This window comes from Rattus rattus, chromosome 1 (genome assembly GCF_011064425.1).
Source record: "Rattus rattus isolate New Zealand chromosome 1, Rrattus_CSIRO_v1, whole genome shotgun sequence".
Lineage (NCBI taxonomy): Eukaryota > Metazoa > Chordata > Mammalia > Rodentia > Muridae > Rattus > Rattus rattus.
The window spans coordinates 244,267,105-244,290,342 of NC_046154.1; the positions used below are offsets into that span (position 1 = coordinate 244,267,105).

The window sequence follows — 23,238 nt, forward strand, 5'->3', positions numbered from 1 at the left end:
ACCCTCCCTGCCATGGGACTTCCCAGTAATGAAGGAGCAAGTGTGTAATCCAGGCTGAGACAGTCAGTGAGCACCTAGTATCAACATTGATGGCCACAGGGGGTCTAGCATGAGCCAAGTTTTCCTGGCTTCCACAGAGTTTCTCAGGGAGCTGTATCTTGTAGCTTTTGAGCTACCTTTTCTGAAATTAGTTCTTTGTTTTTGTTTCTGTTGCTGTTTGGTTTGTTTTCTCACTAGTTCCATACATACCGATTAAATAAATATTTCAAGGGGGAACTTTTAAGTTTTGGAGATACTGAAATTTTCATATAAAAAGGAACAAAGGAAATGACCCCTGCCATGTGGCCAAGATGGAAGCTTGTTCAGTACTTGGTCATCAGCCCAACTATTGGGTAGATGTGCCATTTCTAATGTTTTCTGCATATATTGATTATATTCTTTTTATGTATGTTTTAGGGCTGATTATTTGCTATTAGAAAGCCCAGTAGGGGACTCAGTCTCTGGGGAAGAGGAACCTTCATATAAGCTATATTATTAATTGCTTACGGGTCTTCATATAGGCTGAGTCCTTTGAGATTTCATTCTCTATGTTGGCTCTCTATGTTGACTATACATTTACATTGTTGAGATTTCATGAGGCTAGCTTTCATATTACTTCTAGAAGACACAATTTTGTGAAATTCTTCTTGGTTTCCTAGCTCTGAAGTCTTTCTACCCCTTCTTCTGTAATGTTCTCTGATCCTTAGGTGGTGAGATTATATGTATCAGTTAAGGCTTTCTGAAATGGTCTCTGCGTGAAACCTACTGCAAACAGCTTCTTTAGTGAGTAGTTTACAGCTCTGTTGAGTATCCAGGAATCACACTACAGGATCTGCCTCCTTGTAGGATCTGTTGCCCATAGTAGCAGTGAGGATATCGGATTTATGATGGTTTTTCATGTTTTACTTCTAGACATTACACAGCCCAAACTAACTCACCTTCAAAGGCATGAGACATTCTGAGCCAATCTCCAGACCAACATTCTGACAAATCTGCACCTTTGTAAGGTTCCTTTCTCCATGTCTGCTCACCCTTTCTCCATCCTCTACCCAGAAATCCCTTGATCTTTGTCAACAACCCTACGAAGCTCCATGCCCGTAAATACACTCCATCACCCATGTGCCTGAGAATCATCACGTGTCTTCAAAGCTCCTGTGTTCCTGGAGCCCATAGCACATTGCATAACCTTGCATGATTAGTGATGCTAAGTTTATCTCTAAATTGGAGAGCACACATTTACAGAATCTTTCAAGAAGATGACTGGCAAAGCTTTACAGTTTAAGGATTCTAGGAACTTGCAGAGGATCATAGCTGAGGGTGCTCTGGAGGCTTTGGAATATGTTGTAAGTTTTCTAATTCTCTGGTTAGAGACTCCAGGCCCTGTGGTGTGGGGAATGGAAGCGAAGGAGATTACTTTCCTGTTCTACAATCACACTCCATACCAGTCGATGTTTCCTCTGCCTCAATGGAAATAAATGCGGAAATAAGACATCGAAAGCTTTCCCTAAGGCTTACATAAAATAATACTTGCTTCAGTATTCTTAGGAGTAAACATTTAAACTAGGGAGATTTAGGGGACGATTTACCTTTCCAGCTTGTTTCTATGCAGAAGTTTTCCATTTCTTTTTATTCTCTACCCTTATCCATGTTCCAGGAACAATGAGATTAGGCAGTTTGAGAAAACTGAAGGGTGACAGGGACCAGGGTCTTCTAGTTATACAGAAGGAATTTGAATCTCCCTGATACAGCCATTGTCACTGTTGTACATGCAAGTGAAGTAGAAAGCTGATCAAGGTCTATTACATTCTCAGTAAAGACCTAGCCACTGTCACAATTTGAGAGTTCTAATCAATTAATAGGAAGAAAGAACATATCTTATTAAAGGAAACTTGCTTCACTGATATTAGTAGGGACAATAAGAACTAGAATACACAACAAAGAATACTGAGGGATAAATAATTCTAACTGAAAAGTTAACCAAAATGTAGGAGTGTTAAGAGGAAAAACACGAGTTTTATTTTTTCGCTCTTGTGGTTGCCACCATTGTACAATGCCTCATTAGAATAAAGGCTGCATGGAACCTGTATGGTACCTATTTAGGCTGCTGATTATGAATGGGCAAGTGCTCGAATCATAATCTAGAATATTGCTAGGATGCAACACCTATTCACTCTGTGAAACAATGAATGAATCCCAACCAATCTCATTATAATTGTGCCTTTGCCTTGTAGGAATCCTTCAAAATTAACTCATACTTTTCCTATTAGTCAGTTTTAAAACACTACAACTACAGACAGGAAAGATAACTTAAAAAGTAGATCTTCAGAGGTGTCACTCCAGAATGGTGGAGAGCATGTGTTAGAGAAAGATCAACAAGAAAGGGGGGAGTATGTACATTTGTAGCCCTCCCCCCTTTTTTTCTGGATCCAGACTCTTGGATGGCACTGACCTCATTTAAGTCAGGTCTTGTTAATTAAAATGTACTCACAGGCTTACCTAGAAATGTGCTTTACAGGCATGCTTCCTTCCCTCAAGATTGGCAATCACACCATTCTTTAGGAGTATATAGGTATAATAATATCCTGATAGGACTATGGTCAATCTAACAGCAACAGTAAGCCAGCCTCTAGTAGGAAAAGCATATGATTGATACATGGGTTCCTGCCAGCTCAGATTATGGCTTTCCCTAAATACTTCTGAGTCAGTCTGTGGACTGAATTAGAATGCACTCACTACACCAAAAACTGTACATCCTCAACAGTAACTAACTCACACATCTATCTGACCTTCCTGCCCCTAGTCATCTAATATGGAGAAAGAATGTATCTTAGTAAATGAAGTCAGTTTCGATGATATAATTAGGACCAAAAGGTAAACTCTCTTTTTTTTTCCAGAGCTAAGGACTGAACCCAGGGCCTTGTGCTTGCTAGGCAAGCGCTCTACCACTGAGCTAAATCACCAACCCCCAAACTCTTTGTTTTTAAAACTAAATACCATTTTATACTTTCCTTATACAGATTTAGCAGGACACTGCTTTCCTGGGAATGTTCTGTCTCGTTTCATAGGCTTGGAGAGCCCTCTGCAGGTCATGGGTAGCCATACCTCTGATAACTGCATGATACTAGGCATATGAAGTCCAGAGAAACTACTCCTGGTGTGCTATACTTAACACTCACAGGTATGAGTTTTCCTGTTGTAAAGGAGAGTTGGCTTATGGGAAAGTATTGGAATGAATCCTTATGCCAGAACACAGGTAGCTACAGACGTCCTGGTAACTCTGAGTACTTAACAGAAAGACAATGCTTAAGTCTTTCTGATGGGCTTGGGAATTTCTTACTCAGAATGCATTCAGCCTCAAATATGTAACAGACACAAACTGAACCATCTGTGACCCCATTTTCATTAGGGGCCTGTGCACAGCCAGCACAGGAATTCAAAAGTCAAAGTAGTCCTCAACACAGACCCCGTGCCTTAAGGAAAGTGGCAGTCTAGAGGAGAAAAGGGATCTGTAAGATAAATGAATGAAATGGGTAACAAACTGTACCAAAGTGAATGCTGAGGAAAAAACGTAAGAAATGGAGACTATTAGAATTTCCAGAACAAGGATAAGAAACTATGAAATTTGAGAATGAGTACCGAAGAAAGGTCTTGGTGAGCTTCGGACTTTGAAATGATATCCAGATGAAAGGTAGAAAGGACGTACTCAGCCACTGGGGACACAACACTAGGAAGAGGGAATGCGTGTTCAGAGGCTTTGGGGTGTAGCATACCTGTGGACTCAGGTACAACTACAAAGAAACCTGCATGAGGAGCAGGAGAAAACAAAGACAAAAGTTGGAGGTTTGAGAGATCTGTAGGAGAGCTGAGAATATCCATGTGGTGATGAAGAACTCATCCAGTGTGATCTCAATCAGCCACTTGACCATAGTCCAGCGAGCAATGTTTTTCCTAATTGCATCTACATCTACTTCTAGTTACCATGCTTTGAAACTGAGTGAAGGATTTACAAAATAATTCTCTCTCAGAAAAATTATGAAATTATTCCATGGTTCTCATTATCTGGCTCTCTCTAACAGAGCTGCTATTTATAGACACATCTGTCGTTCTAGCTCCAGTAGCTAGAGACAGAGAAGAGACTGGAGATGAACTGCTACGCCAGACATAGGGGCTCTCTGCTCTTCATTGGCTCACTGGGTTCATCTCTGAGGAAACCAGGATCCAGGAGAGGGGAGGGAGGCAGTCACTAACCCAAGGGAAACAGACTCTGGAGACCAGCATTGAGGTGCAGTCCAGCATATTGTGCAGCAGTGAGCATCTTTTGTTGTTGGTTGGTTGGTTGGTTGATTGATTTTGTTGTTGTTGTTTTGTTTTGTTTTGTTTTGTTTTGTTTATGCAGCCTTTGGACCAATTGGGAGTCAATAGGAGCTCTGGGGTAGCCAATAATCCCATTTTCACTGTGGGGAGGTTCCAGGCTGTCAGCATCCAAGTGGACTTCTCTAAAGATGGGGGATCAACCACCACTCTGTGTTGCTAGTTGGCTAGGATCCCATATCTTGTGCCAAGCAGTATGCCAGGAGATATGGGCACTCACACTATTAGGGAACATTGGCAGCCTCCCTCATTGTCCTCCAAGCCCTACCCAGGGGTGCCAGCACCCACACATCTCACAGAATGTCAGTTCCTAGAGAAGAATGCATAAGATTGCCATTCATTACCTGGGATTATAAACCAATGTGACTATCACAGAGGTTTGTGTAAGGTAGGGATCAAGAGACCCTTAGAATGTTTGGATGAGAGTAGAGCTGGATGTGTCTTGACTTTGTCCAATGTTGGGGCAGGCAACCACTTGCTCATCTTTCTAGAATCTTGGCTTCATTCTCTCTAAATATGGGCGACAATATCTGCATCCTTGTCTGGAGGAATACATGTAAAAGTTCTTTGGAAACAAAACCATGAAACATTCAGAGTGCAGGATTACTCTGATAGTTTAAGCCCACATTGCATTTTGAAATACTATTTGAAACATGGCATGATGCTGCTGTAGATTCCGTGGAATCTTACGAGAGACCCAGCATGATCTCCCCTATACTTTCATGGAGATATCATTAAAAGCCTGGGCTGCTATAAGGGTGATTCCTTCCCCTGGGCTGTGGTTAATTTTAGGGTAGCTATATCTGAAGTATTCCATGCTCTCTTTGCCAACATTGTCTGACTTAGCTCTTGCTTGACCGTGGAATATTATTTCCCCCTGCAAATAATATTGTTAGGGTCCAAGAATTGATGGAGAACCCCAGACTCAAATAGTATGCAAAGGCAAAGAGAATTTATTCTGCAGAAATTATCAGCATACAGGGGTCATCCATTCATCAAAATGTCAACCCACTGAGGTACTCTCAGTCCCCCTTTTATGCAGGGCCAAGGGGATATTCTAGAAGGATTAGGTAACCTCTAATATGATTGATAGAGAGCAAAGCCATGACATTGGTTCCAATTTTGATAGTTTCTCCATATTTGGTGAGACCTTGAAGAATTTCAGAAACCAGCTCTGTTCTGGCCTTGTAATCTCCTCTGAACAGGAGTTCCAGCAGCTGACTCAGCTCTGGAGCTACCCTTCCTTCATGATTATCATTGACTAAAGAGCCACTGTCAGTGGCTTCTTCTGAGGAGAACATTCTGCTGGGAATTAAAAAAAATATTCCTTAAGTGTTTAGACCTTTTAAGGTATAAGATGCTGTACTCTTTTTTTTTTAATAATTTTTAATGAATTGGTTTGTCATAAGACAGTTTATGTAAGATCCTCTGGGCACTGATTTTACCTTCTCTATCATTTACCATTCTCTTTTGCTCATCCTCTGGCACCTCCCCATTAGGATCCTATCACTGGAGAATGGCCTACTGAGCCAAGTCATAGAACCTCTGTTTTTACCTCTGTTGCTCAGTTGTGGTCCTCTGAACTGAGATGGAGATGTTATGAGCAAGAGGCATGGACAGTAATGCGAAGGCTATTGTTACGGGTAATTTCTCTTAGGACTGGAAATATCCTGCAGGCATTCAATGGGGTAAGAAACAGCAGATAGACTTGCTCCTACCACAGGGTGCATTCAACAGTCACCAACCAGGAACCAGAGGCACTGCTCTAGGGAGTACTATGATCATCTCTGAATGTGAAAATTTCTGCATAATTGAATTCTTTGAACAGTGTGTAAATATACCAGAATCTTCAGTCACAGGATGTCATGTCCTATTCCCCAGCCAAATTCTCCTGGGGCCCATCTAGGAGATTTCTTAACTGTACTACCAGCCACACCAGAAAACCCCAAATCTTTCATATGGTGGGTATCCCCAGTAGCATCCATGCTGTACATGTCCTTTGACCAACTATGCAAAGAAATTCTTCAGCTTTACAATGCTGTACATTTTAAACGGCCACTGCTAAGGCTTAGCCACCCATCTTTGGGATTATTTGAGAAGAGATAAAAGTTTTCTGCAGATGAGGATCAGTAGAAGAAATGTTTTCAAGTCACTACATAATATATAATTTTTAAATTTTATATCTTAAAATATTAATAATATAAGTTAAAGTGATTATTAGAGTACCAGCTATCCCTTCTTTCTGCTATCACGTGATAAACAGCTTTGCTCCACCATGTGATAGCACCACAGTCTCAAAACAGTCAGGGAAGGGGGCCATAGACTGAAACTTCTGAAACTACACCATAGCAATGCTTCTCCTCATTTTAAGCTCATTGTTTCCAATATGGCACTACATTATTGGAATGCTGACTCACACAAAGTTCATCTATACTCCCAAAGACTAGTTATCATATTAATACACACATGCACACAAGTTATGGTAAAAGAATTAAAGGGGTTTATTATTTGTCATTTATACACATCACATGTTACACAAAATGCCAACCAAGAAGCAAATGTAGAAAAATAGTGAAACTTATTGGCACAGATGACTATGTTATGGTTAAATTGTTTGTGTCACAGATAATTTGCAAGGTTGTTTGGAAATTGACTGCTGTATATATATTTTTTTCAGCAGAGTAAATATGAGTTAGAAATCACAGTGACATCAGGATATACCTACAAGTCCCCTCTTGGAGACCATGACAAAATATCTTACCTTTCTTCATCATCTGAAAGTAGGCAATATTTGCAAAAATACAATAAAAGTTAAAATAAGCAATCTCGTAGCCTTATGTTATCAGTGGACATTAGTCCAAGGCAATTTCTTATCTAAGCAAGGCCATGCTTGTGCAAGCCATTGTGTGCCTCTTATTTGCTTGCACAACTATATTTATCTGCTAAGTGGAAAAAAGCAGAAGCATCCCTTAGAGTCTTTAGAACATTCAAAGGCTCTACATTGCAGCCACCTATTATGCCTCTGTGCAGGAAGAGCTCCTCGGCAGACTGGATTTTAACATGGACCTTTGACTTCTTAAAATCTTGTACCTTGACAGTGAGGAAGGAGTGCTGGCTGTATGCAAGGAAGCATTGCAATCCTACCTAAGAGGCAGGGCTGACGTCACTGTAACATGTCCTGGATTATCAGTTATCTGCATCCAGACCCACATAGGCCACTTAAAGCCCAAGATTAGGAGGATGGTCCAATGTTAGACCATATTCTCATTCCCCACCCCCAGCACTCTTAGTTCAGTCTACCCTGGGATACTCATGTAGCCATCTTTCCCTCCCACCAGATTAAAGGAAGCATTCTTTCTATAGCCGACTAGATTTAGCAAAGAGCCAAGGAACTATCAAATAAATGATGCTTATAAGAGAAATATATTTGAGAGTGAATTATGGGCAAATAATGGATAAAAGTCATAGACATTTTAGCAAGACATTGAAAATGATTATGACTTCATGAACAATGCTTTTTAGATGCAAAATAATGCAATTTTACTTTGTGTGTATACACACATACACACATACACACACACATACACACACACATATATGCAGAGAGAGGGAGGGAGAGAGAGGTTATGCACCTTATTATTGAATTTTCTTGGTGTATGAAAATGAGAAAAATTGTTTTCCATATATAATAATGTAGCCTTGAGCTAAACGACATTTAAAAATATCTCTGCAGTTGGGAGCAGTATAAAGTAATCAGACTGACATTTACAGATTTCAGTTTCCAAATACTCTTCGATGTAGCTCTTTTTCCAGATATGTGTCAAAGTTTCAAACTTTCCTCAACTTTTAGTAACGGCTGATGATATGCCCTGAGTAGAAAAATTATTGAAAATCTAATCAATCATACACTGAATTAACAACTTACATATATGCAAGGTAGAAGCACTTGGGGTCAAGATGGACCATTTCAACTGATAAACGCCTAAGCCTAAAGTGTAAGACATGGGACTGTTCCTGAAGCCATCCTATAAATCACTTTTATATCATATAGCACATTTGTGATTCTGACAAAATTGTCCCTCCATTAACCTTATTGCTACAAAATATTTCCAAGCTTCCACAGATCTCCAAGTTTCTGACCTAGCAATTTCTCTTCCAGATTTATTTTTCTTGTCTCATTCATTTTGGAACTGCTTTTCAATATTAATTTTCAAAACCTGTTTCATAAGGGAGAAAATAGACTCTTCTCATGACATGACACTATTGTAATTTATTGCCTCATGATGCTACTGTTCCAGTGAATTCAGAAGAACCAGAAGCACAGGGCCTCAACATATGTAGTACTGAGTTGTTCCTACTTAAATTTCAGTTGCTCTGACTGAGATTAAAAACTGAAGAAAAAGCATAGGTTTTCAAAAAAAATGATATTTTACAAACCAAACATTCCATAAAACTACCTTTATTTCCTCCCTATTCTGTTCCAAGCTAGGAGTTGAGACTCCGGTTTTCATGAATAGATTACATATGGTGTTTGCCCCCAAATAAGTAAAATATATTAATGTGATAGAAATCTTAAGCGTCAATGAGTTTATAAGCTTATGAAAATAAAGTTAATTGGCAATATATTGGGGCTTGGATTTATTATGCAGAGGGATATCTCCTCTGTGAATAGTTGAGTGGTGGTTCAAGCCCCTTTGTAAAAGGACTTATAGGGATGAATACATGTCTGCTAGCCTTGGGTGTGAATGACAGAAAGCATAGACATCATGGTTTCAGGAATGATATTGTAACTAGAAGGAGAAAAGATAACCTGGACACAGAGAGATGGAGCAACATAGACGATCTTCCAATATTGGAGCAATCCAACTATCCTCCAACTTCTCTCACTGACAAAGATTTGTGATACCGCCTTTGCTAATGAAAAGTATTTTCTATGCCATCTAATTTGTTGGTTAGGTGGTTGTTTTACACAAGATGTTATGATAGAATCTCACAAGGTTATTCATGACTTAGGAGTAGTCTGCTTTTGATTATTTTAACTATGCCTTTTCCCATTGACTCTGTATTAAAGGTACCATAGCCAAAGAATAGAATGAAGGCTCAATTTTCAAGCCTCAACTCCAAAATAGCTAAATAAATACTTAACTTTACCACCAATATAATTTGAACCTAGTGTATGCAACACTGCATGAAAACAGCATGACTTGAGTCTAGATCTTCTCCTCAGAAAGGAATTTTGTTTGTAGTAATGCAAAAGCCAATGTCAGGAGAGGTCATGGGCACTAGGAGAGAATCTACATATTTTACTAAATGGTCATATTTTTCAATTTGCCTTCTAAATGTTTATGTCTACCCACAGGCGGGGGCTGCTCTCAATTTCAGTCAGGAAAGCTTCCTTTTGCATTGGGCAGCAGTCATTCATTGCAGAGATGCATAACTGGTCAGAGTGCCCAATCAAAATGAAATATGTTTATCTATACTCCACCCTGAGCAAAATTAATGTGCATTGCAGAAACACAGGGAAACAAGAATATAAGAGCAGGGGAGTAGGAAGAATGTTGTGAAATGGTGTCTTTGGGATATGACATGGTTATCATGTTCATGTATTCACATCAATTTTGGTCATTTCCACAAGACCTATGTAATATAAAGACAACCGAAGCTCCCACTTAGATGGGGAAATTGATATTTGGCCCCCACTCCTTACCAAGGAGCTATTGGCAGTTGCTAACTTCTTAGGGAAGGGAGATCTCTTGTCCTTTAAGTGTGTTTCTACCCACAGGTTTCTCATGCTCCAATGGATGGCTGTACATCCAGGCCTACAGGGGAACTTCTCTTAACTACATAATGAGGTTAGGAGGGGATGAAGTGCAGGATGATTTGAGATAAGTGTGAAGGGGGGTTGGGGATGGGATATGGTCTTATTTCATTGTATGTGTATATGAAATTCTTAAAGAATTAATAAAAGACGGAATAATTTTTTTACAAGCAGCTATTGCATGTTTTGCCTTATCCTGAAAATGAAATGCAGCAGATATTTCTGCTATGTGCTTCCAAAGGAAAAGTTCAGTAATGAGTGGTAGAAAGAACATGGCCATGGCAGGGGGTGGGGAATCAAGGGTCTCTAAAACAGGCATAGGAGAGGGTTAGGATAACATAAAGGGGCAGGCTTGCTACCTGGGCGTCTCATCTCCTAGTAGAGTCCCTCCCTTCCGACTTGGAGGTAATGGCAACTTCCTCCTGGCATAAGAATAAAATGTTGCATGAATGGAACATTCTCACACCTTCTTTTGTCACTATTGCTCAGATTTCTCTATCTGCCCTTTAATGTGCATGTTCCTCCATGTCCCTTGATTTCTTGATTTCTTCACCAAACCTATACTTGGTTCAGACTTTATAGTAAGACTCAAACGTCCTCAGGGGAAGGATTCCTAAGAGCAGGCAATTTTCTGATATAGGTAAGAGTCCTGCCTCTGGGCACTTATAATAGCTCTTCAGCATCTGTAGAGTCCCCAACCCCAGTTTTCACTTTTTTGTTTGTTTGTTTGTTTGCTAAGCCATGAGCTGCCAGACTTACCAATGCCTCTCAGCACAGAGACAATGCTCATACAGATGCAGTTAGTTGAGGAATGCCACTGGGAGAGAGCACACTGATATCTGGGTATGTGGACAAATGGCCCTCTTTATAGTCTCACTTTTAAGGCTGTCTGCTTGCTTTTACAGAGACAATGGAAATGAAAATTCTACAACACTCTTCTCCTGGTCAGAGCTCTAGCATAGATATTCTTGAATAGATAAAACAAACAAACAAACAAACAACAAACAAACAAACAGGTATGTTCTTCTTGAGTTCCCAAGTGCCATACTTCACATGTTGTCTGTGGACTTTTGTCTAGCATAGGTAGAAGCTCACAAAGTCATGGGATTTTAGATGTTCGTAAGACATGTTTTTGTTTTCATCCTTTCCCATGTTCTCAACACTGCACCTGATTTCTGCTATCACTGAGGTCGTTAGATTTCTCCAGACTGCTTTAGGTTTCTATTTCTTTCTCTGAATTTATTTGGTTCATGAGCAACAAATCCCAAATAAGCTCAAGGTTAGTAATGTTTATTTCTAACTAGTTTGGGGAAACTACTAAGCATACAAACAAGACACAAAAAGAGAACTGAGGATGGAAACACATTGGATCATTACCTTGGCAGGCATTTTGTTTATCATTTTTATAACCAATAATAGAATGTCCATGTTTACATTATACATATATTATTTTATGTATATTGATATATATTATATTATATATAGTCTTTAATAGAAAGAGACATAAAAAAGCCTTTTCAAATGAGGCATGACACTCAATACTTGACACTCTTATTTACAATACATGAGTACACTTTCAACATGATGATAATGGATACTCAGAAGCCAGATAGGGCTTACAAAGACAGCAGGACACCTAAAAGAGGTGTGCCATGCAGCTGGACAGTTATTGCCTTTAGTTCTCACTATGTCCAGACAGCATATTGAAGTTAAAAATGGCATTTGATTATTGGAAAAGACGATGATCATCAAATTCATTCTGGCTCCATAAATACTATATGGTCTTTCAAATGACCAGGAGTTGACAAACGCTGCTGCTGAGGGTTAGATACACAACACAGAACAAGCATATTAGACCAGACAGGCAGGGCTCCACACATAGCCAAAAAAAGAATTTGCTACAGTATGACCATGCTGCTCTAAGCGGCAGCACTTGTCTGAGTCAGAAGATCCTGGGTTGTGTGACTAGGGGAAAAAATTTCTCCAAGAAACAAAGCCAACATGTCAGTGCCACTGAGTAGGTAGTGTCTGTGCCAAACCCTGACTCAGGATCTCAAGAGAACATGCAGTAAGACCAGGTTATAAAGAAATGCAGAAATGATCCATGGAGAAACTCTGAACTCACTGTAGGGAGTCAAAGCTGTCTGATCCCTCTCAGTACCACCCACAAGTTCACTGTCCTGCAAACTGCTAGTCTGAACTCATTTCTCATGGTCTGAATTTACTGAATTTACGGTTGCCACATGCACCCATAAATGACTTTCTTCTCATGGGATCAGTGAGCTGGGTTTCTATATACAGTGAAGGATACTTCTGCAAAAATTATAGGCTTTATCTCCAGTATGATCATCTGTGCTGACCTGGTTCATGCATTGCTTCTAGACAGCTAAATTTTCCTCTTTCTGCCTTTTAGACTACGAAGTGTATAGACTTAGGGACCATTTTAAATATCCTGGTTATTTTTTTAAAACTTCTGCATCAGTCACTTACCAAGAACACTTTAAATCAGGTCTTCAGTCTGGCTTTTGTTTTCCATTCTCCTTTACTTTTGTCTCCGCTGTCTGTTAGTTTCTACAAATGTGGTCTTTCCTAGCCCTTTATTTTCCTAAGGCATAAAGACATCACTATTGAAAGATAACAGCACCCTTCTGAGAGCTCCCCTGAGGTTCTTTATCCAGCATGCCTCTCTTAGGATGCCTCTCTCCTCCAAGGAGAGGAGCAGCAGCTGGCCATGTTAATGATTTTGATTTTTTTGCTCTTGCATTCAAGGCTAATCCAGCATTTCTTTGGAAGTGCATCAGCAGGAGTTTCATACATGAATACATTCATCTGACTGCCACTTTCTACTAGGGAGAGTCTCTCTCCGCCTTCCCCATTTCAGAAAGGAATTTAAGCACAAAAAACAAAACAAAACAAAAAATCAATTTATGGACTGAACTATGCATAGAAAAAGTTTAAGGAAGTAGATGGGGCAATTAGGTCACTATGCTCCCTAGAGCTCTTTCTTTTTATACCAAACCTGTATTCATCAACAGTCCTACCTTTAGCTCTCTTTTCCCTAAGTCACTCTTACCTACTGTTGCTAGAAGATAAGATGTGGGTTTATCACATTTGCCTTTGTCCTTTCTTTAGAAAATACGGCGAGGATGAGAACACGAATAAAATAATTTTTTGAACAAATGGTACATTTGATCTATTAAGGGTTCTATTTACAGGAAGATGCCTCACTTCCACACAGAAGTTAACCTGAGTTCTGAAATGTTTGTGTGCACTTAATTGAATCAACACATGATAAAGCTATGACCTAGTGACAAATTGGGAAACTCTAGGTAAGTTGAACCAATTCCCTTGAGCCAGAGTAGTGATAAAGCTGGGCTCACCAATGGCAAGTGTCTGTTTCTTATTTTCTTATATTGTCCCTAGAAGCATCTTGAATGAGACTCTAGGAAGCTAGACAAATTCAGGAAAACATTTGTTATCTTTTACACTGTTTGTTCAGCTTCCCCAATGTCTCAAATACAAGCATCTCTAGTGTCCAATCCCACCCCAGCTTCATCCCTCCACACCCTCCACTTTCCTTCTACTCCACTCTGGAATACAGAGGTATGGAAAAGCATGACCTAGCTAAGAACTCAGCTGATCTTAAACAGCTCTGGCCAGTCACCCAGGCTGCTCCCTGGAAGCTACTACTTGAAATAGTTGAGTCCTGCCACCAAGAAAAACTTCTCAAGGAAGAGTTCTGAGTCCAGCACGGCTATGTGAGCTGCGCGGCCAATCAGGGTGTTGGCAGTGTTCGGTAGAGCATGAAACACATTGTGTCTGATCAGAGTGCAGTCCTTGGCTTCTACCAGAGGGCCCAGGAGATTGTTGATCATTTCTGCATACACTGGCCCTGGAGAGAGAGAAACAAAGGAAATGAGAGTTGAATTTAGCAGTAGAGTCTAAAGAACAACTGCATGTGTGGAGGCAGAGCATATAATAGATTGGGTTCCAACCTCACACTAGTGGATGTAAATATGCAAAGATATGGAGGGATTGCAAATGTTAAGATTAGCATGCCTTTTTTTTGGGGCAATGACCTAGTGGTCTGGTGTCAGAAGCTACAGCAAAAAGGAGAAGATTCCTAGAGGAATGCGTTCTCTCAAACAAGGTACTAAGAGGGAAAAGATTCAAGAAATAAGAGAGATTCATTGATCTTATGCTTCTGAAGACCAGGAGGGCTAGAAGCATATGTATATAAATTATGAAACCAGACATTTCCTAATATCACCAGTTGTTCAAGCCAAAGATCATTTCACTATCTTCAGTTCCGACAGAAAGGAGGGGACAGGGAAGTTTTGTTGCTATTGAGTTGCTTTATTTTTAAAAATTAAAGTTGATGGTGCCTCCATGTAAAAAATGACTCGATTGCAGATTTGCTTTAGATAGTAGGGACATAGAGGCACATTGTAACAGAAATCATTGAGCAACGAGCAATGCACACACCAGAGTCTACAGCACACATCTCCCCCATCTGCTTTCTTTCTGAAGCATCTTCATGACAAAGTTATGTGGTACAGAACTCCTTCTCAATCTGTGTGTCATATGACCTTGGTGGGAGTATTGAAAGACCCTTTGTCGAGGGTCATCTAAGACCATCTCCATATCTGATATTTACATTACAATTCATAACAGTAGCAAAATTAGAGTTATGAAGTAGCAATGAAAATAATTTTATGGTTGGGATTACAAGAAACACAAGGAACTATATTAAGGGACTGCAGCATGAGGAAGGTTCAGAACCACTACCATTCAGGAACACCTGCTGGGATAATCTTGCTGGCTTCTTGACTCAGTGATGAAGGTGGTAACCACAAGCTATGACATTATCATATATTTCTACCATTAGGTATTCGGGCTTTTATGATAAGCATTTTAGCCACTAAACCATCTTTGAAGCCCTGGAAATCTACCACTTGTCAGTTGACACATGGTTATAAAGAGAACAGAAGAAAATGAAGAGGAGGTAAGGGGGAGTAGAGGAAGAATTGTTAGGATCATAGTTGGCTAAAGTAGGTTTGATTTTTTTCAAATACTCTATGAATTGGTACTTTTACATATGATTTGTTCATGTTTTGTGTCTGTCTCTGTCTCTGTCTCTGTCTCTGTGTGTGTGTGTGTGTGTGTGTGTGTGTGTGTGTGTGTGTGTGTGTGTGTGTGAATTTATGACATCTGTGTTTGAGTGCCTTTTGAGGGCAGAAGGGGGACTGGGATTGCTTAGAGCTAGAATTACAGTTAGTCAGCAGCTACCTGATATGTGTACTGTGATAGAACTCAGGTCCTCTGCAAGAGCAGTACATGCTCTTAATCACTTAGCTATCTCTCCGAAATTTTGGAAAGGTTTATTTTTAATAGCTTTCTATTTTAAGAATAATTTTCTGGCTATATGTGGTAGTAGAGGCAGGAAGATCTATGCATCCAAGGCCAGTCTTGTCTACAAAATGACTTCAGGCCATCCAGGGCCACATAGTCAGACTCTGTCTTTAAAAGCAAACAAGCAAACAACATTAAAAAAAAAAAACCACCACTTTCGGTGACATGCTTAGGCTACTTTCTAGACCACTACTAGAATGTAAAATCCACAGTCCTATTTTCTGCACTAAATTGTTAGGTATATTTCCATCCATGTTCCTTTAGTTTTTCATTAGTTTCAATAGAAACTTTGAATGTTTACATGAGTATCTAGACCTTTGACAGACTAAAACAAAAAAAAAGAATATAACAACAAAAACAACAAAAAACCTTTACTTGCTTTGATACAGCAAAGTATATGTATAAACTAATCAAGGAAAGGAAACAGGGAATGTTAGCCCATCTCCTGGTCCTGGTTGCTTGGGACACTAGATACCCTAGTTAGTTGATATCTCCATGGAACCTGAATAGACTCCACCCCCTTGCCTCATTTCCCTCCCATGACACCTGAATGCATTACATACTATTTACATCCTTTATCCATTGTTCTTTACTCCCAGCTCTCCTGCTTCTCTGGTGCTCTACCTGAAAAATAAGCATGAAGGGGGCATAGAGGACATAGAGAGCATAGTGGGCGCAGAGGGCGCAGAGGGTAGAGTTCATCTTCCAAGTCTGTATTCTTTGTATTTTTCATAGACAACACACAAAACAGAACATACCATTTCCAGGCACCTGACAAGCTAATGGCTGCTCACATCACATGAAGTAAATAATCTGTACTGTTAACAGTGATGTGTGTGTGTGTGTGTGTGTGTGTGTGTGTGTGTGTGTGTGTGTGTGTACCCAGGCTGTGTACTCAACCCATCATTCTATTCTAAAATCAGTGCAGCAATGTGCTAACCCAAGCGAGAGCCCAGCTGTAAATGTACTCAGGATTTCATAATGTACTTTCACTTTGAAAAGTAGAAAGTCCCTTTCAAGAGGAACTTACCTGTGTGTCTGTCCTTAAGGGCAGTTTTACACATTTCGATCCTGGCTGAATGAAATGGCACATAGCGGTCTTGGGGAGAAGCAACCAGAACGACGTTTTTAAAATACTGCAGCCCTGTAACAAGAAGGAAAGTGAACACTTCCTCCCCGGGCCCTTTCCACTGATAAAGTCTCTCGGTTGTACACATTTTGAGGTCTTTCGCAGAGAGCCCCAGGAAGAGATACCCCACAGAGTGTTGTGCCTTTGCTCAGGGCTGTTGATCTGAGTGTCATCACATACAGTTTGGAAGGTGGCATTTCAGGCACCTGTGGGAAGCTGAGAAAGGAACTCTGTATATTAGGGCTTTTGTGGATTGGATGTGGTTTGACCTCAAGAGTAGTAGAAGCCAAGGAGGCTCATGGGAGTTTCACTGTGGGCATGGAGAAAAGAACAGAAGGGTGGCTAGCAACGAGAGTGAAACATGCCTCCATGGACTAGGAAATTATAAAGCCCATGGGAAAGAATATTTTTTAATTTTTCCTTCTTCCTGGTGCACTATTTTTACTGTCATGTGCAGCAGCAAAGCAGCCTCCAGTCCCCTTGCCTGCTTCCTGCCTTGCCTTCTCCAGCCTCGCTTCCTCCAGCCTTGCCTTCCTACATTGTTCCCTACAGGGAGAATACAAGATTTTCCAGCCCAAATGTCAGCTCGGTACAGTGATGCAGCCTTCAGTATTCATCATGGACATCTGGGAACAGAGAATAGCCCACTGCATTCAGCCCTCGCCTCCAGATGGAGCTCCCCTTCTTGTCCTACACTTACCTAGCCTCCTAACTTAGCTCTTCCTACCAGACCCCTAGCTGAACAAGATATTGGCTGACAGCTCTTGACTAAGCCTCTCTCTGTAGTTTCCCACTTCCATATCCAAGATCAGAGCACAGCGTCACACACTGGGGCAGAATTCAGGGCAATGGCTGGCTGATATGGGCGCAAGAAGGATCGAGATAACTCTGTAATCAACTTCAGTACAGCATTGTTACAGCACTTGAGCTCTTCACCTCCCCATGGCTCAAACAAGCTGAGACCTCTTTGTTGACATCATTGCAACGCACCCCATTTGTATGCCCAGTTCCACCTCTCTTTCTTTCCACAGGGTTAAACTGAATATGTCCTCTTGGCACAGGGAGACAGAAGTACAAAAATACAGCCTTGAGTCTGCAAATGAATTGCATCCAGGGGTATCAATATGCGCTTATATGCTGTATCTGGGCAGGCTTGCTCCAGCAGCAGCATTGCGTAGGTCAATCAGTTGGTGACTCTGCTCCCTTCCCAGACATGAACAACTGGTCCATTGTTGCAGTAATATTAATAAAAGATACACCATCCCAGGCTAGTGCTGGCTCCAGTGGGCCACATGGCATCTGTGAGGCATTTTCATCTCAATCAGCAAAGATTTCAACTGTTAAACTCCCAATCTCCATCCCACACTCCCGCTGGCTAATCTGAGCCAAGCAGCCGCCCTCTTGCAACGCCCACATTCTCAGCGTCCACCTCCTGGAGTTATAGTCACAACTCCCAATAACCTGTTAAAATCCAAAATCAATAAGCTTCTCCCTATATGAGAGTAACATATGTAGTTGATGTCTATATGCAGGTGAGGGGCAGGCAGAAGATAAGGCAAGGCCTGTGATTGAGCAGTGAAAAAGTAAGGCGGGACAGAGTTTTTGTAAGGTGGGGGAGAGGGAAAAGAGGAGGAGAACCAAGATAGAGGAGAAGTATGACCCAGTTCTGTGTGGCCTCAAAGGACCACAGGTAGCTATGAATATTTTATAAGGGATGGATTTTAATAGAACAATTTGTCTCATCTAGGTGGGCAGTTTATATCATTATCAATTGGTTGTGGGTTTATTGTGTGGATGTTCTGTGGAGTGAGAATTTAAGATATAAATCTGATTGCTAAATTACTAGCTTATTGAATTTTGAATTTAACAAGTTACTGGGAGCTATGACTATAATCACGTGGGGTGGACGCTGGGAATGTGTGAGAGTCTGCAGCAAGAGAGTTGCAAGAGGGCGGCTGCTGCTGGGCTCAGAGAGTAGCTCGGGGCAGCGGGGCAGCGGGGCAGCGGGGCAGCGGGGCAGCGGGGCAGCGGGGCAGCGTGGGACAGAGATTGGGAGTTAGTGGTTGAGGCGCTTTGCTGATTGAGATGAAGATACCCCGCAGATGCCATGTGGTCCACCAGAGCCAGCACTAGCGCGGGATGGTAGTTTCTTTTTTATTATTTACTGCTCCAGTCCACAATTGATGCTTTCGTCTGATGTGGTCTCTGTGATCTAGGCTGAGTTTTCTCACTACTCTTCATTATCATCACAGGGTGAGGGAAAATATAAAGGGAGGATACAATGTGTTCATGGGGAAACACATACACTGCTCTACTCTTTTAGAGAATGGATTGACACAGGTGAGGGGGAAACATAGTACTGGGCCAGCCATCATAGTACAGTCTATGATTGATCGGAAATAGAAGCCACTGCTTCTGGACACTGCTTACAAACACTGTGGCCCCTGTGCTACACAGGATATGGTTGAGACATGCTGACATGCTGGCCCCTCAGCAGGTTGAAGAGACATTGCTAGACAGTCGCACTATATCTCACAGGAGCGAATGAACACAGCATCAGGGCTATTCTGTTTTCAAGTCTCAACCTTAGGTGCCAAGCAAGTCACACACCTGTTTTCTGGCTAAGTTGGTAGAGGAAACATTTGCGCAGATCAGCGTTATCCCTGAAGGTCAGCTGCAAAAGGGAACCCGATTTCTTCAGTTTCTGCATGAGCCACAGGCCTAGGAAAAGAGAAATGAAGACTTAAAACACAAGGCAAAACAAAGCCAGAGAAGATACTGTTCAGCTAGCTTTAAATACAGAGAGCAATTGAAATTTTATCAGAAAATTAAGAGTTAAATTTGTGTAGTTTGTTTTAATTTGGGGTTGTCTGGGTGTTACAGTTGAGTGTGCACATAGTCAAGAATATTAGGTGTCTAATGAATATCAGATATCCGACCTACCATACTTATCTCATTGAACACTGAGGAAAGTTGAGGGCAGCAAGCCCTAGAAACCTTCCCAGCTCCATATCCTCTTCCCAGAGCATTGAGGTCACAGCTGTCTTCGAGATTTCTAGAGACTTGAATCCACATCCCTATACTTGTGCAGCCAAGGTTTTTATCTACTGATTAGTGTCCCCAGTCCCCAAATTTACATTCTTAGTGTTGGTAACAGAAGTATAAAATTGCCCTGAAAAATGATATAGCAACAGGCTTCTTAGTTCATGAAACCAGGCACTCTGTGTTATATTTGGGCTGCTTCAAAAAAGGAAGTCAAAGGAAATAATACCCAAAAGACATCCACAGACTGGAAAACTAGAACAGATATTTCTTACTGAGCCCATGCAATGCTTAAGCAGATGCTTACAAGGGTATACTATCTATCAACAGCCACAGAATGAATGCCATAAAAACATGAAGACTATATGATATCTATAGTGTACATTATATTTTTGTGTATGATATATTAATAATTATAATATAATTTTATATATTTTATAATAAGTATAATCATGTAATATTTATAATATTAATATATTTATAATTAGAAATAATTATAAATTATATCTAATTTATATATGAAATATTATAACATGGCAAAACATAAATTATATAAATCATAAGTTATATATTAAGAATATATTAATAAATTATGAAATATAATATAATTAACAATATAATATAATAAAAGACATAAAATGTTTATTGTATGTAACATATGACATAATACATAATAATATATAGTATAATATATAATGATTTATATTATATTAATTATATTATACAAATATACTATATAAAATACTGTATAAAAAGAAATGATATGAACCACATGGAATTACTTTAGGTATTCTTGGTTGGATGAGTTGGATAATATATATTTTTAAAACCTTTTATATTTTAAGCTTATAATTATGAGGTGGAGTGGCTAAATTAATTTATCTTTGCTCAAAGATGGTTTGGGGTTTGTGCCAAGAAGACTTTATATTCATTACATATAAAAGAACCAAAAGTATCCAAAGTATGAATATGCCATGAGCACATGGATCATCTTTAAGATACTTGAGAGAATGACCATGAATATGAATCACATCTGGAAGAAAGTTCCAGAGTAGGTGGGAATTATGGGGAGGACGGAAGAAATAGAGGGGAGAGAAATAGAGGGTCCATTACAGATGGACCCCAATGCCACAGAATGGACCTGGCTAATCAGTAACTATATAGACCTGACTCATCCTTTGAGAACTCTTTGTTCAGTTCTAAAGCCTGTCTTACTTTTAAATTGGGTTGTTTAGTTTCTTGGTGTTCAGTGCTTTTGGGTCTTTGTACATTCAAGATACCAATCCTCTGTCAGAGTTATAGTTAAGAAATACTTTCCTCCCACTCTGTAAGATGTGACAGGGTGGATCTCGAGTAGGAGGTGAATAGGATCAAAATACAATATATGTGTGTATAAAATTTTCAAATAATCAAAGAAAACCTTACATTAAAAGAAATATAGTTTTACATACTAACCATTGCTGTAGATCACCAAGTACTGTCAGTGTCGTATGCATATTTTTCTAGCATCTTGCTGCACTGTGTAAGATCAATCATCATCAGGCTCTCATCAGGCACTGCATCCACCTTGCACTATGGAGTGCTGTGGTTCTATCCCTGAGAGTTTCTATCGGGCTGCTGTTTAAATCAACCATTACATACACCAGACATTCTGTGCAGAAAATCTTCCTACCTTCAACTGCCTTAGAAACCCTGCTCATGTTCCAAAATACATCAAGCCTCTTTCTTCCTCCTCTCTGATTCCTGTTCCTTTCTCCTCTTCCCCTTCTCCTTCCTCCTCCTCTTCCTTCTCTTTACATATTTGTTCCTTCTTCTTCCTTTCTGTGGTACTGGGGGGAGGGTCAAACCCAGGCTCTTGTGAATATTAGGCAAGCATTGTACCCTAAGATAGATCCTTAGGCTTGCTTCTTTTCCCTCTGTACTTCCAACCTCTCTTACAGTTGAAGTTGTGAGAGCCTCAAAAGAGAGGACAAGCAAGCAGTATAGAATTTCATTCAACTGAATATGACCCAGAATAAGGGTTAGTGAGTTTGCCTTGTAGTTTGCCTTTTGAATCCTAGACATACATTCACCCACTTACACAACCATGAATGCATGCAGCATTTGCACACTCATATGATCCAGATCTCTGAGCAGGTAAGTTCCTCATCTGAAGGCTCAACACATCACTGATTAAAAGCATTTTTTAAAAATAATTGTATCCACTGAACATGTACAGGGTTTTTTTCTAGACATTACCCATAGACAGCATTGTGTTTTGATTTCTTGTATGACATTTGTAATTTATTAGGAAGTAAAATCAGCCTGGAGATGATATAAAGTATGAAAAAGGTTTGTCTAGGTCACATGTAAAAACTATGGGAGTTGAGCTGGAGAGAGAGGGTGCAGCAGTTAAAAGCACTGACTGCTCTTCCAGAGGTTGTGAGTTCAATTCCCAACAATCAAATGGCGACTCACAACAATCTATAATGGGATCAGATGCCTTCTTCTGACATGTCTGAAGACAGTGATGGTATATTCACATACATAAAATAAATAAATATTAAAAACAAACTATGGGAGTTTACATGACAGACTTAAGTATTTATAACTTTTGGTATCTGCGAGAGTAATAGAAGCAATCAGCAATAGATAATGAAATATAAATATGAATACATACATATGTTCCATGCATGTTTACACACATATATATATATATAAAACATATATACTATGTTTATATGCATGCATATAATATACACTCTGGAAAGCATATACATGGTCATGATTTCAGAGAAAATGAATATTACAGGGTAAGAGGTCTTAGTCAAATTTAACAATTAGAAAATTGGCTGCACATGTGAGAGCAAACATAGAGTATGTGTCTGGCCTTGAGTATTAGCTTAACATGCTATTTTTCAGTTCTGTCTATTTATATTTGCAAATTTCATAAATTCATTTTCCTTTGTAGTTGAATAAAAGCTCCATTGTGTATATTACCATGTTTTCATGCCAAATCTCCATCCCCATCCTCCATTTGTTAGAGTTATAACATTCTGTCAATAGCTTCTATCTCCAGTTCCAAGTTCATAATGCCTCTGTTAAATTTTGGAGAGTAAATTTTGGAGGGTAAGAAAAGACTTACCAGTACTAACCAGGGTGCTGTTGTTGTATAGAGTCCCCAGGTGAGGCCCAGACAATGACAGGAATGTGTGGAGTTTGTTGAGGTAATACCGGAACCGGGGCCTTGTGAGGACCGATCTGATGATAATGTTGCCAAGAGAATGGCCAATGAAGCTATTTAGAAACAGGAATGACACATGTCAATGACAGCAGAGGACTGCTGCTCAGGTATGGGTTGGGATGAGAAACAGCAAGGTCTTACCCCACTCTGTCTCTGTATGGAAGCCCTAACTAACCCAACACACAATGACAGATGACTATGGAT

The 23,238-nt window shown here is 40.0% G+C and overlaps 1 protein-coding gene across 1 annotated transcript in view; it reads right to left on the reverse strand.

Annotated features, from left to right (window-relative positions):
• Positions 1-11,502: 11,502 nt before the first annotated feature.
• Fam135b (family with sequence similarity 135 member B) overlaps positions 11,503-23,238 on the reverse strand; it is a 277,326-nt gene continuing 265,590 nt past the window's right edge. The window contains exons 18-21 of the mRNA XM_032916392.1: positions 22,936-23,087; positions 19,380-19,490; positions 16,671-16,784; positions 11,503-14,120 (exon numbers count right to left, since the gene is read on the reverse strand). Of these exons, the coding sequence (XP_032772283.1) occupies positions 13,915-14,120; positions 16,671-16,784; positions 19,380-19,490; positions 22,936-23,087 (583 nt within the window). The 3' untranslated portion in view covers positions 11,503-13,914. The remainder of the gene's footprint in view (positions 14,121-16,670; positions 16,785-19,379; positions 19,491-22,935; positions 23,088-23,238) is intronic.